The sequence below is a fragment of the Branchiostoma belcheri genome, unplaced genomic scaffold (assembly GCF_001625305.1).
Source record: "Branchiostoma belcheri isolate BF01 breed outbred unplaced genomic scaffold, Haploidv18h27 scaffold11, whole genome shotgun sequence".
Classification (NCBI taxonomy): domain Eukaryota; kingdom Metazoa; phylum Chordata; class Leptocardii; order Amphioxiformes; family Branchiostomatidae; genus Branchiostoma; species Branchiostoma belcheri.
The window spans coordinates 556,657-575,284 of NW_017802491.1; the positions used below are offsets into that span (position 1 = coordinate 556,657).

The following is an 18,628-nucleotide window of genomic DNA, read 5'->3' on the forward strand; positions in this document are numbered from 1 at the left end:
GGAGTTCGTCTTGTCGTTGAGGGAAGTAGGCAGCACGTATCACCCATCCTACCGCCTCTACAAAACATTTCTTTATCAAAGATGTATGCAGTGAGATCTTACATGAGAATGCATGCATAGTTCATACATTTTCAAAACCAAAGTCAAGACAAGCCAAGTCATCAAGGCGCTCTCGCCAAAAGTACATGGACGGGAGAATAAAATGAGGATGTTTATCTATCGGTGCCATCGGCAGGATTTTATCCATTTCCAATGATGGAAAGGAAGAACGTGATATATTGCTTTTTAAAGGCTGAAAGCAAATATCTGTATCTGTATCTGTATAGCCGGTATAACCGCCTTTCGGCGTAACACACCAGCTTCGCAGGCACGCGGCGCGGCGGCAGCTGGCTATATTACACCGATCGACTTGTTACACCTAACCCTTGAACTTCTAGCTCTAGACATTGTTTAAAGCTATCTATTGACAATGCCCCTACTGTACTTGGTGACAGTGAGTTCCACTCTGCGATAGTTCTAGGAAAGAATGAATTCTTGAACACCTCAATCCTCGGTTGATAACTCTGGTACTTGAATGCGTGGCTATTTCTTGTTCTCTTCTGGGCTGGTATTAGGTACTTAGTAGTTGGGACATCCACCAGTTTATTAGTCATTTTGTACATCATGCATAGTAGGAAATAGGAAACTAAACCGCCCAGGACAACGGGCGCTCAGTGGGAGGACTTTACGGCACAGCACTGACGGTGCCGGCAGCCAGTACACAAAAACTGAAAAACTAGTTTTTGAACCAGGCCATACGCCTGTACAAGTCTTCTCAGTAACTCTTCTAAGTTCTAGATCATTCTTGTCTTTTTTTTATTCCAACATGTAATCACCAGACGTGGTGACGACACACTCAAGTTTTTTCAACTTATATTACCAACACCAACACAGGAGACAAATACACGACAGGACAATACTCATTTACACCTGAGCTAAGTGAGGAAAGTCGTGTAAAGTGCCTTCCCCAAGGGCACAAGATCGGTGGCATGTCAGGACTCGAACTCGGGACTCTTAGTTCCGAGTCGCGCATTCTCTTTACTTTGATGCCCATTGTGAACCATTCTGAATAGCCTTGTGTTTTTCTCTGTTATGTATTGCCGTGTGAATTTTTATTTGCCATACAATTGTACAAATTAGTGTTATTCAGCTTGTTGTACATGCTGCGAGGCTGATTTTCTGAATAAAACTGTTAAACTGATAAAGACTCCTTCCTGCTAACAATCATTTAGATTGTCTTTTAGACCCCTTTCCAGCACGGAATCTTACCATTAAGCGACGACTGTAAAGCGACCATATCATAATTTCATAATTGGAATAAGATGCGCCATATAGAAATATGATTTAAAAGGCATACGAGACATTAAAAGATTAGTTCTTCATGTCTAAAACGCGTTGAGTGGCCTTTTAAATGTTTGGCTGCTTAACATTCTCAGTCTTAAGTGTAAAGGGTGTGTTAGTCCTCTGGATCCTTGAATGTAATTTTAGTATCTCGTGCTCATACGAGGATTTATTGCAAAGTGGTAGCTGTTTACCACCTAATCCGTGTGAAAGGGCATACCCCCTCTCAATAAACACTCAGCGCTGTTGTGATTGGGACTGGCTGAAGTAGAAAGCACGGTAATGGCAAGGGCTTCATGTCTATCACTACACACCACTCGTGGACCAATCCACGCCCTCGCAAACACGGCAATGTGCTAATGGAAGATGAAAGTGAACTTTTCACAGGAAAGCGAGATCGTCGCTCTGACAGAACAATATCAATACTAGAAAATACCCAGGACTTATGGCGGTGTTTTCATAAGGTTACAATCATGTTACATTAACGCTTTGAAAATGCTGCCTTTAGCTTTGTCCTTCTCAGTACATTAAACATAAGACATGCCTGTAAAGTCGCCCAACGTTACAGATCTCTCTAACTAATACTTATTACTCTTTTTCTTTCATATTTGTTGAATGGCAAGGCGTCAGATTGCATTACCCATTTACCGGCTGTTCCAGAAAGCAATGTTGCTACAACTTTTTCTCAGTGCTGTCTTGGGAATGAAGTAATTCAAAAGAGAATGTAAATGTATATGAATGTAGTTGGCCCTCCCTTAAAAACCTGTTGAATTTGGAAGATATGAGACAAGACTTCTACTTCGGCACTCTCCAAGGAGAGGTTTTCGCCAGGTGTTATTTTGATGGTGTTTGTTCCCCTTAGTAGTGGCCGTGATTTCTTTCTTCAGAAGAGAGAAAAAAGAAGAAGAAAGAAATCTCGACAACTGAAACATCTGCTTGGAGAGTACCATCTCGGTTGTACCTAGAAGATCGTCATCAGAGTAAGAATGTCACGTATCGAATATGATAACTGCGAGACAAGATACGACAAGATAAAACTCACCCATCGTAGGCAACAGAGAAAAGACTTGTCATAGGAGAAAGAATGATACCTATCGAATATATTTACTGCTAGACAAGATAAGACAAGATAACTCACCCATCATAGGCAAAAGAGAAAAGACTTGTCATAAGATAAGGAATGCTACCTATTGAATGTTACGAATGTGAGACGAGATAAGATAGGATAACTCACCCATCATAGGTAACAGAGAAAAGACTTGTCATAGGAGAAGGAATGTTACCTATTAAATGTTACGAATGTAAGACAAGATAAGATAGCGTTAACTCACCCATCATAGGTAACAGAGACTTGTCATATGAGACTTGTCAACGGAAAAAGAATGTTATCTATTGATTATAATGTGAGACAAGATAAGATAACGTTAACTCACCCATCTGGGCTGTACCAGGAACGATGCGAGGAAGAAGGGTCCCCCGAGCAGGTAGACGGTGTCTGCCGTGGCTAGGCTGAGCACGTACACGCACATGCTGCTCCTGACGCCCCGCCGGCCCACACACAGCAGCACGGTGACGTTCCCGACCAGCCCCACCACGTACACCACCGAGAACACCACGGGCAGGATGAAGGGCAGGGACGGGCTGACCAGCGGCGCGCCGTGGATGGGGAGGGGCGTCTGGGCCGCCGTGACGTTCAGCAGGGACATGTTACCGACAGCCATCGCTCTGTCTGGTCCTGGTTTGGATACGTCTAGTGTCTAGGTACTTACGTCAAGTACTGCGCCTTTGTTATGACTACACAGGCAGCTCGGTCCTCAGCTGCTGTTTCTGTTCTGGATATGTCTGGCTTACGAAATGTTCAGACCAGTTGCTGGTCTCGCCTGGAAGCACGGTTCTGCTTCTGTCAGTTCTTGGCTGCCTAATAAAGTGTACAGTCCCTTTCTACAAATTATGGCCTGCTAAGCAGAACAGCTACGTAGCTCCTTTTTTAGACCAGGTGCATGCTATGCTGGTCCCTCACTCCTCTTGTCACGACTTGCCAGACAGTACGATTCGTGTCTACTGTTTCTGTTTCTCGGTACGCCTTGTTGCATCAGTGTTCAGGCCAGAAGCTATAGGGCTTTACAGTTTGACAGATAAATAATGTCCTTAGTTTATGTGTTCTGCATATGTTGAGGAGTTAGACTGACGGCAGTTTTATAGTGACTACCGCACGTTGTTCAGAGGCTGGATCGGTTGAGTCTCCGAGATAACGTTGTACAGTATTCCAGATGACTGGATAGAATAAGAGAGTAAAATGAAAACATGTTTCAACATATGTTGAACTGATGAAAATCCTACGCAAGGATTAATAGTACTCCCATCATTGTGATACCACACTGCAGCGGACTTACCTTGCCTGTTCGGCTAAGCCTCCGCTTTTCAAGAAGTCTTGCAGGTATATCTTTTAGTCTGACAGATGTGAGCTGAATACCAAGATTGCGCACCGTTTGAAAGGAGCACCTGTGGTTCTTGATTCTCCTAAGCGAGATGGAGCCAATCACGGCTTTCCTTATATAACCCCATGTCCGGTCTGAGCGTCAGTGATGATGAGACAAGGGTGATGATAGGACGGTGATAACACGCCTTCAGCTACATCAGATAGTCACCCCGAGCCTCCGTGGTAGATCTCTATTCAGTAAAGAAAATGTACATGAAACACTCGAGTATAGTGAAGTATGGTGTATATGCTGAAAAATATGTCAGTGTATAGATCTCTGTTATGGTTGCCAGTTGTGCCTTGTGTTGAATACATAAACCCTGCTACATCTACTCCACAGCTACACTTTATCGTCATCTTTACCACAGCATCTCAAGTATCGTCCAATGCTATGAAACGGCCATCAAATATCCAGGCTTCTCAAAGTCAAGCATGCCTCTCGGCAAAGACATGTAAGATGTATCCCTGCATCAGAATTCCATCTCAGCATTCCACCTCAGTCATTGTTCCAAAGCTACGAATGATGCATCCCTACATCAGTTAGTTTAACATACAGTACATACAGTACTATAACCCATCCCCAGATGCCCTACAGCCCATCCCCAGATGCCTGAGATGTCAGTAGTGCACGGAAAGCAAAGAGCGACCTAAACTGGAACCAAAGCTCCTACCTAGCCGAAGAAACTCTACTGTACTGTACTGTACTCTACTCTACTCTACTCTTAGTACCCACTTATCCTCTGGTGCTAGCTGATTCTCTCCGCTATTTCCAGCGTTCGATGTGGGCATACGATCGTTAGGAAGAGGGTAATACACAGACACAATATTGATTTAGCAGGAACACCTGAGTCTCTAACCTTATCTCACCAATACTGACATTTATCCACGTCGCTGACAGTACAAGACACACAGACTGACTGTATTAACTTCGTGGGCTAATGGGGGTAATTTTTCGTTAGATTGCCAGCGCAAAAGTGTTTGTATTTCATTATGGCTGTCGTCAATATTCCAATGTGTTCATTTTCGTTCAACCCACTTAAAATGGGAATCGTGGCTCGGTCTTTCCACTATGATTTGAGATGCCGAAAACCTTCTCGTAAATAATAGACCAATCCGCCCACCAAATGTCACCGGCCATTGAGATCGCCGAAGATCATTTGAATACCTTTGGAATCATTGAAAGGTAATCAGAAAATCTCTGAGATAATTGAAGTATACATGTAGTTGTTAGGCCTTGGGGGGTCTTTCAAATATCATTGTTATACTTGATGATAATTAAGATATCGTTGAGATTGGAGGTCATTGCTACACCTTGAATGTTATTGAAACATCGTTATACATGTATCTTGAAGGTTATTGAAAAACGTTGTTAAACTATGCTATATGGCAAGGACTTGTATAATGTCGTTGACTATGGTAATCATGGTTAGACTTTGGAGGTCATTTTCAAATTCATTTCTTTACATTTTGTTTCGTTTGATTTTGGCATTCTACGACATTGGTATCGTTTTACAATTTTTTTTGCAACTTACGGTATATCTACTCCTTCTCCAACTGTTTTGTACAGTATGATTGAAACCTTTTTTGGGGAACGGACGAAAATTGATGCGCGCGTGGATGTCATCCATATCATCACATCAACATGGCCTTATTTCCTTAGACTTCAGCAGTCGCCATCCATTCCCGGAGCTCCAAACAACATCCAAAGCTTAAGACTCCACATACAGAGGAGTCTATTCTTAGTCCGTACCCGGGGTTACAGGGACAGATGTGTTTGCTCTCCTCGGCAACAAGTGCAGAAACAAACACAGCAGGATGAAAGAAAGGAATGGAATCGTGTTGGGCTATGATTTGTTTTCTGATTGCAACGCGGCATCAGCTTGCATGAATGGCTTCTGGTATTAGAATGGTTTAAGGTAAGGGAGGTTTTTTCGCGCATGTCTGGAGGCTTTTTTGGGGGGGGGGGGAGCCTACTGAGAGCTGTCTCTGAGACATGATGTTGAACTAAGTTTCTGTATCTATATCTGTATCTGCATCGGTGTAGCCGGTATATATAACCACCCTTCGGCGTAACACACCAGCTTCCGTATCAGTATAGCCGGTATAACCACCATTCGGCGTAACACACCAGCTTCGCAGGCACGCGGCGCGGCGGCAGCTGGCTACATCACACCGAACGACGTGTTACACCCTTGAACATCTAACTCTAAACATTGTTTAAAGCTATCTAATGATAATGCCCCCACTGTAATTGGTGATAGCGAGTTCCACTCTGCGATAGTTCTAGGACAGAATATGAGTTTTTGAACACCTCAATCCTTATTGGTTGATAATTCCGGTACTTGAAGGCATGGCTATGCCTTGTTCTTTTCTGAGATGGTATTAGATAGAACATGTAGTTTGACTGGGATTTAGCTGAAGAAGTCATCTGAGGTGACGCACAGGCCGCCGCAGTGTAACTGTATGTACTGCGCTGACAGACACGGATTCCCCTGGTGCGTGTCAATTGCATCGCAGATACGGATACTGACTTCTCTCATGTGTGAGATTTAGTCGCAATATTGTCTTTATCGTGTCAGGTACAGGGAAGCAATTAATGTCGGAAGTCACCATTTCGGCGGCCCCTACATGCGGGGAATGTGAATAGACCAACGATTAAGGGTAGAGTCGGGCGTCCTCATGTCACCTTAGAGAAATAGATTGATTGAGGCTGGGATGAACCTGGCCAGGAGTAATGAATGACGCTGACGGGTAGAGAGGAGAGAGCGCCTCTCAGGCTAGCTGTCACCTTGATGTGCTTCAATGCTACGTGGATCAGCATAGAAATGTAGAACAGATCCAGAGAATCACCACTAGGGTTGAATTGTCCGGATCGAGCCGAATTGATTCGCTTTGATCCGGCTTCGAACCAGCTCGATCCGGCTTGAAGCCGGCCCGATCCGGACAATTTTATCCTATTGGGAATGGGGCCCAATACTTGGAGACTTCATTAGCTTTCATACACATGCAAAATACATAATTTTATACAAAAGCTATTCGCCCTCGAGTTTAAAAATAACAGTCTATAGTACAAATACGTTAAAAGATTAAATCACAACTGTTTGTAGATTTAAACGTACAAGATACTATACGGTATTTTGCCAGATTGCTCAACGATGGTCAGATGTAAATAACACAATTTTGGCTTGTACACCGCAATAATATTTCTTTTGTTTACAGATATCATTCTTTTTGATGTTCTACCTGACTGCTAAACTTTACGATTACTTTAATGATGACTTAGCCTGGGGTTGCAATATATTTTCATCTCAACAAGAACATTATAATGTCCTTGTCTCAATAACCCATTCATCATCATCAAACTCCTATATTGAGCTAATCTGTATTGATATCACGTAACAGAAGAGGCTTGATTTTATCTTATTGCTTTTAATGATATATGTGCCAGCTGCCTTTAAATATGTTTTAAATATGTACTGTCATTTTTGTGTAATTTGCTAGACATGATCCCTTTATCATGTAAGTACGATTTTAATGGTAGAATTAACAGATTTCATGTTATCATACAATACTGTATATGTGACGTGTATGTTGATTCCAATGAATCTAAACTGAACTGAACTGGAACTAGTCATATTCACTAAATCCTTCCTGGGATTTCTTTGTAATAATTCAAAAGCTAAAACTAATAATGGCATTGACAATGGTAATATCTTAAGCTTGTCGGAAACGTCATATACGTTACCAGGAATCAGCAGTAAAAGTTTTCCCCCTCTGGACCTCCAAGTTAAAAAAGAAGAACAAAACACGCTAGTTTTGTTATAAGGCCATGTTGATTAGATTAAATGGATAATATCCTCTGGGAACCCCAAAACTGACGCGAGCGTGCGAATAAAAGAAAAGTTTGGCCAAAAAGATTGAGACAGTAGTCGAGGCTATGTCTTGAGGAAGTCTATGCAAGGAAGACTTTTGATCTTTCGATTTTAAGGAAATGTAGATGAAATACATTTAGTGCCGCTTCATTTCATCAAGGCTAGAAAGTTACTCATTGATCCCCGTTACTCTGTCATGTACCGGTGCGCTCCAGGCAGTTCATCAGGACCGGAACGTCCCGGCTGCCGTCATTAATTTCTGAGTTGTGCCTGAAGGAGCCGGTCAAAGGCCCGGACACGGGATTGATCTCCAAAGACACTCAGACTGAAGAGAGCTACAGACGTGAAATCGATCGCTATCTCACATCTAAGCCGTCTTTGGAGTGGACGACTTATTGATGTATTACCGGCGGTACGCACACACTAATGTCACGGCTGGCCGTACCGCCGCGCTCCGACGCCTTTGTTGTAAACGGCAGAACCGATCGTTTTCACGAGTTTCGCCAAGTGCATAATCAATAATTATATAAATCGCCCCTTTACCTCCCCTTACTTGGTCAATATCAATATAAGCATGTGCAACGTCGCTGTAAGCCTACGCTAAGTTACTACACAATACATTAACATTTTCCGTTAAGTGCTCTCTAGTGTTTCAATACCCCCGTGTAGTGTCTATGAAGAGGCGTGGCCTTGGAGCTGACAGGAGGGAGGCGGTGGTGCCAGTCAGACTGACTGGTGACGAAAGTTCCAACAGCAAAGCGACAGAAATGGCGACAATTCTAATTCTTTTTTACCGAATCTGTTGATCAATCTGTCAAGTATTGGTTGCTAGTTGAATGTCTGCGGGTAATGGAAAGTGGTTATAAGCAGCAGGTCCTGTACGTGATGATAGTCACACATATCGAACCCTCTTAAAGCCCATCATACTTATCACTAAGAGCAGGGTTACACGGAGACATTACGGTCTCTAGTACGAGATGGTCCGTTAAGTGGTACAATCCACTTACCGAGCATTGACATGCCCCGGGTACATTGAACCAGCATGTACGTAACTATGTCTGACATTCTTGATACAGCCGTGGCGAGAAGAATACTATATCATATGAGATTTACATGTAGTGAGAAACATCCCAATAGTTATTAGGTAGTCTGAGCCAGTAGGTGGTATGTTTCCTGTTCTTGTCAATCATTTTTCTTGTCAACTATACTTTTCTTCAAGAAAAGACTTTTCTCTGTTGAGTGGAACGAGCAATGGTTACGACGACAGGTGTGGTTAGTGTGTTCTGCTGGAAATAGATGATCTACAATCCATCTTCTGACAACGTTGATATATCAATAAAATTAATATGAATATTGGTAATATAACGCAATACAATATGGTATTATTCAAGACTATATGATCCTCGCTTCCAAGACTTTTCTGTGAGACTATATATAGAATATTCACTCTTCATTCATAACAACCATGGATCATCAATACACGTACATCATGACACCTAGCAAAGTTGCATATAGTTTGCCGTTGAGTATGACGTTTCAAAATTAATACTTCTACCCTACTTGTACATCGGCTAAGCGCATACAGTAAATCTTTTGTCTCCATCTTAGTGTAGCAAATATCCAATCTAGGACGTATTCAAGCATTTAGGAATATGATATAAATATTTTTACCTTCTTGTTGGCTGAAGACCAACCCTGGGGAAGTCCTCCCAACCGTTGGAAAGATCTAGACCAGACAAGGGACTGACTTTAAAGGTAGAAGAGTCTAGGACAGTGCAATATGGAGGAACCTAACGGAAGCAACGGACCATATCTTGGCCGAGGCACTAAGGCAGGCAGTTGAAGAGGAGATGGCACAGTTTTAAGTACGAACTTCACGGACTCTGAAAACGTGACCGAAAGTGTGCAGTGCGCTGGTAATGCTGGTGGAGTGCATTACACCACGTACTTCAACACAACCTTTCAGTCCTCCCTGGCTCGGTGTCTATTTCTCACTGTTTTCCTATCAAACACGTCTGACGGCTGGTGACGCGCTAAGGGGGACCACACGTGGTCTGCACATGCGGCAGAATTTCTGGAGTCCGTGTTTTCAACCTCTTCGTGTGTTTTGTTTTCTTTTTATCCCACACTTTTACATATTACATCATACTCCGTAGCGTGCGTAGTCCAGTGGTTAGCGACCCGCCTCTGGACTAAGAGGTTGGGAGGTTGGGAGTTCGAATCCCGGCTGTTGTCGCTCACCCGTCATGCACGCTACTGGAAAGGGTCGCATTAAATCGTGGTCCACTTTTCATGGTGCTTGTCGAAAAGAGCTAGGGGAATTTCCCAGGTACAATGAACATGTAAATATGTAAATACTGTCAATACAAAATACATAGCGTCTGTCTTCTCTGTCATGACCAGTGGAAGATTAGCTCTTCATTGAGCTAAAACTGGTTGGAGATCACTTTCACTTTATTTATGAAATCAAATATCACACAAATCAAGTTTAGGTCGCTGTACAATCACCCACGGCAGGAAGGGGGAGGGGGTCGTGTGGCGTAGCGGCAGAGTGCTCGACTCGGAACCAAGAGGTCCCGGGTTCGAGTCTAGACATGCCACCGATCTTGTGCCCTTGGGAAAGGCACTTTATTTACACGGCTTTCTTCACTTAACTCAATTAAAAATGAGTATTGTCTTGTCCTGTATTTGTACTCTGTGTTGGTGGCGTCATAAAATAAGTTGATATAACTTGAGTGTGCCGTCGCCATGTGTGGTCACGAAATGCTGGAAAAGGAAGGAAGGGGGCAGCTTCCCACGACAGACTTGTTAACAAGCGCCCACTCGTTCCGTTGCCGACAACAAATCATAACAAATCATCAGTAACGGGATGTTTTTTGCTATTTTTGTCTCAGGTTCCGGATTTGCTGTGCCTCTCTGTGATGAGTAGACTGTTGGACGGGTTATTTTAGCACTTTGCCGGATACCGTAGGTGGGGATGAGGCGTCGTGTACTGAAAGAAAACCTGCTTTTAACATGGTTAATTGACACAAGGCTAAATTGGAGAAAGCCGCTTTCTCGTCTTCTAAGCCGAGAAGCTATTTCACTAATTAGACGTAATGAAGTGGCTGGAAGATGTACCATCACGATCCCACTAACACTGCCAATGTTTCTGAAATGGGTTTAAAGATCACAAGACAACTGGTGATGAGGTCACATTCGTAGCAGCCCGTCGGAGGATTTTAATGCGGCTTAATATGTTCAAGCAGGCCACTGACAAGGATCTAAGAAGGCTTAACGAGCTAATTAGACTGAATTTCGTATAATATATATATGCACGACTGTCACAAGAATGACTCCAGCTAAATATACCAGGGCCCTCATGCATAAACTGCACTGGTCTGCTCTTCCTTTTGTAACACAAACACTTTTGTGTATATGGTCAAGCTGAAATTTTTGCACAGAAGATAAAAGACTTTTCACTATATTAAGCTATTGATTTTTTGTTGTTTATTGACGACAGTTTGCACTTAAAACACATCAATATGTACTTAAATATGTACAAAAAATGTGCAGGAAAAGCCCAGAAACATAGGGGTTTATTAAGAGGGTTCCCCGTAAATACCTTTTATTCAATTACTTGTCACATAGCATTGTCACATATAAATGTATTGCGCATAGCACACATGCCTGACAGCTAAATCCCGGGCTAAGTGTTGCAGTAGTTTCTGAAAGGGCTCGGTCGCAGATCATGGTCACAGATGGTGACAGCGCACCGTGTAGTAAGTGAGTTGGACCATCGCCAGTGACTTCTCTCCTCGACAGGGTCAAAAGTGTGATATATTGTGAACCCCGCCATGACAAGCTAAGGTTTGATTAGAATCCAAGACAATCTCTTCGGCCTGTTAGTAATGCCAGTAACGAGTAGAACAACACGTACTTTATCCCAAGCTTCCCCTGCATGCATCCCTACAGGTGTTAACCTGACAGTACCCTGAGTGGGGTGCATTTTAACCTACTCTTTTAGCACATGTCATTACAGCTGCCATAAACTCAGCATAGAGATAGGAAGGCCCAACCACACACCTCTGGAGCAAAGAATGTCAATTTTGTAGCTTGAATAAGGTAGAAAATGAAGTCTACTTTGTCATAAACAAAGATTAGTATCAGTAGTCCTGTTTGTACTACAAACATTGTATGTATCTTTTCATCTGCATGTTCACCTGTACTTAGCCCGATAGGGCATGAATTGTATGTACAAATGTTATCTACTACACGTGTATACGTGTACGTCCCGATTGCCCTAGTTCCTGGCCCTGTGATAAGGCCATGTTGATTTGATTATATTGATGACATCCGCGCGCGCATGAATTTTCGGCCGTTTAAGAAAAAAACATTGGAAAACGATACCAATGTCGTAGAATGCCATAATCAAAAAATGTCTTCAAGGTGTGAAAAAAAAGTGTTCCAGGAGTGAAAAAAATGTCGAAAAAATGTCTTCCAGAACACCTGGAACATTTTTTTTACACCTGGAAGACATTTTTTCGATATTTTTTTCACTCCTGGAACACATTTTTTCACACCCGGGACACATTTTTTTGACACCTGGAAGACATTTTTTCGACAATTTTTTGACACCTGGAAGACATTTTTTTGACACCTGGAAGACATTTTTCGACATTTTTTCGACACATGGAACACATTTTTTTGACACCTGGAAGACATTTTTCGACACATGGAACACATTTTTTTGACACCTGGAAGACATTTTTTCGACATTTTTTCGACACATGGAACACATTTTTTTGACACCTGGAAGACATTTTTTCGACATTTTTTTGACACCTGGAAGACATTTTTTGACACCTGGAAGACATTTTTTTGACACCTGAAAGACATTTTTTCGACATTTTTTCGACACATGGAAGACATTTTTTCGACATTTTTTTGACACCTGGAAGACATTTTTTCGACAATTTTTTGACACCTGGAGCACATTTTTTTGACACCTGGAAGACATTTTTTCGACAAGTTTTTGACACCTGGAGCACATTTTTTTTACACCTGGAAGACATTTTTTCGACAAGTTTTTGACACCTGGAACACATTTTTTTGACACCTAGAAGACATTTTTTCGACATTTTTTTCACTCCTGGAAGACATTTTTTTGACAGCTGGAACACATTTCTATGTGTCCAAAAAATGTGTTCAAGGTGTGAAAAAATGTCTTCCAGATGTGAAAAATGTGTTCCAGTTATGAAAAAATAATAATAGTTTATTGGCAACACTCCTTGTACATGGCAGCGTACAAAACCGCTGAATTACGTACACAGGTTTAAAAGCAATTAAACAATAAGGTGAACTAACAAACAAAGGACATTTACAAAGTAGATACAAACACAAACACATACTGGCTGTACACAGATGTGTTCCAGGAAGGAAAAATGTTTTCCAGCTGTGAAATAAATTCGACTTGTTTGTTCACAAATCCAAATTACAAGTCTACGTTGCGATATACACTCATATAGACCTACTGATGTTTTTCAAATGAGAATTCTTGGAGAGGATAGCTCTAAATGGGAGGATAACGGTTGGTCAGAATATGGCGACAGGGGCCATGATATATCCTTACTTCGGATCTATTCCTTCAGTTACGTTTACCTTATGCGGAAATAGACAGTGGCGTAGATGTTGAGTCAAAGTAGTTCTTCTTAAACGGGTTTTGTTAATTTTTAGTATAGACTTTGGTCATGATGCAATTTCATGTGACATGCGCATGTTTCGACTTGATTTATGCCGCCACCAACGCAGAGCACAAATACAGGACAGTACTCATTTTCACATAACGTACTTACTTCAGCCTGATGGTTGTAAATGTTTTACATAATAAACCAGTCATTCACTTTAGAAAAGTCGTGTAAAGTGCCGTTCCTAATGGCACAAGATCGGTGGCATGTCAGGACTCGAACCCGGGACCTCTTGGTTGCGAGTCGAGCATTCTGTCGTTACGCCACTGACGACCAAGAACTAGCTGACGAGTTTGTCCCAATTCCACTTGAGAAGAGCGGAATCGCCAGCGGTGATTAGCCGGGTGTGTTCCTGGCTGCCAGGCACCACTGCTGACGTCAGACGGACAGGGACGTACGTACGTGCGTGCCGACTAGAAAGCGACAGGTGGACGGAACACGATTCATGTCTTGTGTGAGGAAATCATCTCGCTAATCAGACCTAATGAAATTATTGAAACATGCGCCAGCACGAGTCCACTGAGCTTTGCGGCTCCTCGTCGTTTTTTCCCTGTGTGTTGAATTGGGATTGTGCCAAGGGGGCCGTTTGGATGCTCATTCCCGAAGGACTTGGCAGATATCGTACCGGTATACAGATTGTGAGGTGAACCGAGAAAGAATCACGGAGTAATAACTCAAAGCCTATAGCTATAAGAGAGGATTGCTGATATGTAAGGTTTTTTTTCTGTCTATCAGAAACTGCTGAGATACAAAAGGCACGGAATCGGAAACTATTTTGTTGAGGTGCTATTGAATTCTCTTGATAAATATGCAATAAAACTCGTGGGTCATCCATTGGTCATTTCTTCGTGCCTCGTATTGATCTATAGATGAAAATGTAAGCAACAAAAACGCACAACATGGCATGAATCTGACTTATGACTTACCCTTCCGGACAAATGTGCTGTAGTCATGAAAGATTCCTGGTAGTTTTCAGCTCAAGTTTTCGGTAAGGCCATGTTGATTTGATTATATGGATGACATCCTCCCGGAGCCCCAAAACTGATGCGCGCGTGCGAATAAAAAAAAAGTTATGCAAAAAAAAAGTTCTTTTCATTATGAAATCTACGTGGTCATGAGGGTTGAGAAAATGACACAGAATATGGTTTGGCGAATAATCTAGTCTTCAAATTCATTTCTTTACAATTTCGTCTTTTTTCGTTTGATTTTGGCATTCTACGACATTGGTATAGTTTTTATTAATTTTTTTGTAACTTATGGTATACTTTTGCTCATTTTGCAACTGTTTTGTACGATTTACAGTATGGTTGAAAACTTTTTTTTTGGAAACGGCCAAAAATTCATGCGCGCGCGGATGTCATCCATAAAATCAAATCAACATGGCCTAACCCGAGATTTGTACAGGTTATTGACCTCTCTGTACTGTTTTAGTGAGATGACAAGAATTTTAAAAGACCAGTGAACGTGAAAGATCAAATTCTTTCTTCTTCGTCATTAGTAATCATGGGTGTTTGATACGTAATGACGATACCAGTGAGCTTTTAGGCCTCCTGGATCTCGGGCCCTGCTTTTGGCAATAACTTTCATTTGGTACTTCTGTTATGCAGAAACGCCTCCTGGCGATTTCGTTCATCCTTACAGCACAGAACAGAGTTGTCTTCCGTATATTGTATTATAAGGGTGTTGCCGACTTGTTTGTTTGTTACCGACAAATTCGCGGAGAGGATAAAAGACTCGGGAGTTAAAATAGGTTTGGTAACCAGCAGGGTAGTGAATAAACACATGACTCCGGTAATATGTAAGGGAAATTTTATTCTGTGGTATTCTGTTCGATGTTATTCCGTAGAGAAATGCATATCTCGTCGCTGAATTTTTTCCGCTGAGAAATATATATCCCTCCGCCGAGCTAGTCAGAGGAGTTGTAGAGGTTTATCGGGTATCGTCTTAGCGATAGCTATAACCTTATTAGGAAGGCCTATCAAGCACACAAACTACGTTAGGCTTTGTTCCCTTTAACTCACTGATGTCTACGGCTCGTGACGACGTTTGCTGGGCTTCATACACATTTAGCGAACAAAAGCGCCACCGTGCGTCACCTATCTGCGCTACAGCTTTGAATTACCTCAGCGGGATTTTTAAAAACTGTTTACAAACTTGTTACGGCAACATTCCGTTTAGACAAGAGACAGTATGTGCTGGTACAGTTCCTAATGATCTGAATAACAATCAATCTGTATTATTCGTAAACAACACATTCTTTGGAACTAGTGTGATATGCAGTCATTGCAATGGAGTGCTACAGAGTCATTGCAATGTAATTCTCGTAATGCTACATTGCCGCACGACATGTAATACACATGTTAACCGATATAATCAGCATCGTGTGTGGGTGCACGATCATCAAAATACTCATGTAAGTCTGTATAGTCCTTCCTATCCACAAGAACGCCCCTGTTTTTACCAGATAAACCGCTCTTTCGTTTCGTCTCCACCAGCTTGACCAGCTCCGTGCCGTCCTCCAAAGGCACCGTGACGGAGTGGCCATGCTTCCCGGCGTAGGTTGCGCCTTGCCCCGAGAGAGGAGCTCGGCAGAAGCCGACTGGGCTGTTTCCTACCGCCATGCAGGACAGGGATCTTTCGCACGGGCAGCGCCAGTACTTCCGCTGGCCTGGAGGGGAGACCATGTTGGAACGGCAGTTACTCTAAACGTATTAGTTTCATCCGATAAAACCTGGTCAATATATACAGTCAATCCTGTGGCTAATGTATATACTATGTCGCAGGGGCAGCATGCAGGTCACTCTATATACTAGTACTTTTAGACAGGTGGTCAATACAGACAAGATATATAATGCTTCTGTCGATGGAAAATATTATCTTAATATTTATATGATATAAATTATCAAAGGGACCACCCAAAATTGTCCACATGAGTCAGGTAATCCCTAAATAGAGGTGGACACTTGTACAGGTCTGACAGTGTTCTGTAAGAAGTAGCGTATGTACATGTAAGAACGAATGATTAGAGGAAGGTGGGCGTAGAGAAGGGACCCGTTGTGTAACACGACGAGCGTCAGTCGGTGCGTCGTGTCTCAAGTACATTGACAATTCACCGCTCATGACGTCTTTGTGGGACTATGATAATCTTTTACGTAATGCTGACAGACGTCACAGGCACTCCTTAATTGAACATTTCTAGGAAATATCAAACAAACAGGGGCTAAGGGAATTATACAATGAACCATATAGATAAATGTTTCTGACTATCTTTATGTTGAAATAACTTTTATCCGCACTTATCTGATTTCTGTATTGAACCTATTTTACCAGTTTACTGATAGACCAAATTAAGAAATAAAACAAGGGTCCGTAGGAACCAAGCTTTCATGAGTAATCATGGTCTTTGCGGTTGAGTAATGACAATTTTACCTTTCCTGTGTTGCCGGTAAGTGAGGCAAATCAATGATATAGGCCCTATTCCCACTAGGGTAAACTTGTCCGGATCGAGCCGAATTGATCCGTTTTGATCAGGCTTCGATCAGGCATGATCCAGCTCGAAGCCGGCTCAAATCCAGTTCGAAGAGAATCTTTTCGGCTCGATCCGGACAATTTTATCCTAGTGGGAATATGAGGCCTAACTAATCTATCAGCAAAGGACGTGAACAAATTGAACATGTCGTGCTGGCTTTCATGCACGTTTCGCCCGCCTGTGCCGCCCAAATCCTGCACACCTGCTGAGGCCTTACGAGTGCGTTCACCGGGCGGCATCGCCGGCAAATCGTTTACAGAGCTGTATCGAGGTCACGTATCCTTCATCAAACATCTATGATCCCTTATGCAACATGTTTTGCTTGCCCTGTGTCAGGCAGGTGAAAATGGGCTAGCCCTCAGATAGGACGCTAAATGGAGGACCCATGTTTGATGAGAGACACGCCGAGCACGTTGAAGAACCCACCACACTTATCGATAAAAGAAGTGGTCCATCCCGGTGTGAGTCGATCAAATCGTACATTCACATGGCTGCACCTGGGACAATTATTGTCATAATAAATTCATCAGAGCTCCAGAAGACTACCGTTATAGACCCTTAATACGATTCGGCCAAGCCAATGGTAAGTTCCTCTTAATTCCGCCGCAGCTGACTGCCCACTCAAGGCCACACTGGCTTAATTTTATGGATAATTTCCTCTGAAGATCCAAAAACTAGAGAGATAGGGCCAATAAAAAATCGCCAAAAATGATGCTATAACTGAACTACTGATATGCAAAACCGGTATTGCGAATGTGCGGTGCTGTACTTTCGCCGGCACCCGTGCACCGAGCGTCCTTAGCCTGGGTACCGTCCTCCGCCGGCTCCCTTCTGTCGATAGCTATCATGGACTACAAAGGATGGCACCCAGGCCTTTAGCAGGCGAAAATCAATGCACGCGCGGATGTTATCCATTAACGTAAATCAGTGTGGCTTAATAACAACATTGCTTGGGTTAAAAAAACGAGAGAAACGTGTACATAATATGCTCATTCGTGGTATCGGAACCATTACAAGGCGGCACACAGACACGTCCCTGGTCCTTCCTTACCGTCGTACGGGTAGGGGATGTTGTTGGTGGCGGTGTGACATCTCTCACCTCTCCTGCCCAGCGGCTTGCACGTCTGGAACGGAACAAATTCAACATCAAACTTATACTTTGGAAGGTTAAGGATTCAAAACTGGCAAACTGATTCGAGTTCACTTCTTCATTTACTTGCCTACCAATTCAATCAATTCTCTACCTAACTCACTCATTCACTCACTCACACACACACACACACACACACACACACATACTCACGCACACTCACACACGCACACTCACACATACTCACACACACACACACACACGCGCACACACACACACACACACACACACACACACACACACACACACACACACACACACACACACACACACTCACACACACACACACACACACACACACACACACACTTTGTCGTTCATCTGTCTGCATGACGAGGACTGCATACGGAGCGCCGATGGGGTCAAAAGGCGCGTAGAGATAAAACGTCGCGCGCAGAGATAAACGTCACGCGCGGAGAAGAAAAGAGGGAGAGAGAAACGTGTTGAAAAATGTGTCTTAGATCACAATATTTTCTTAGAAATAGTGTTAAT

General features: G+C 42.7%; 2 protein-coding genes across 2 annotated transcripts in view; both read right to left on the reverse strand.

Annotated features, from left to right (window-relative positions):
- Nucleotides 1-2,804: 2,804 nt before the first annotated feature.
- On the reverse strand, nucleotides 2,805-3,830 carry LOC109481817 (neuropeptides B/W receptor type 1-like). The gene is made up of 2 exons (XM_019784410.1): nucleotides 3,774-3,830; nucleotides 2,805-3,654 (listed from the first exon to the last, which is right to left on the reverse strand). The coding sequence occupies exon 2, from the start codon at nucleotides 3,099-3,101 to the stop codon at nucleotides 2,805-2,807; it is 297 nt and encodes a 98-aa protein (XP_019639969.1). The 5' UTR covers nucleotides 3,102-3,654; nucleotides 3,774-3,830.
- An 11,972-nt stretch (nucleotides 3,831-15,802) lies between these two features.
- The window catches only part of LOC109483874, a 7,476-nt gene continuing 4,650 nt past the window's right edge, over nucleotides 15,803-18,628 (reverse strand). Inside the window, exon 4 of the mRNA XM_019787019.1 lies at nucleotides 15,803-16,125. Coding sequence (XP_019642578.1) covers nucleotides 15,818-16,125 — 308 coding nt within the window. The 3' untranslated portion in view covers nucleotides 15,803-15,817. The remainder of the gene's footprint in view (nucleotides 16,126-18,628) is intronic.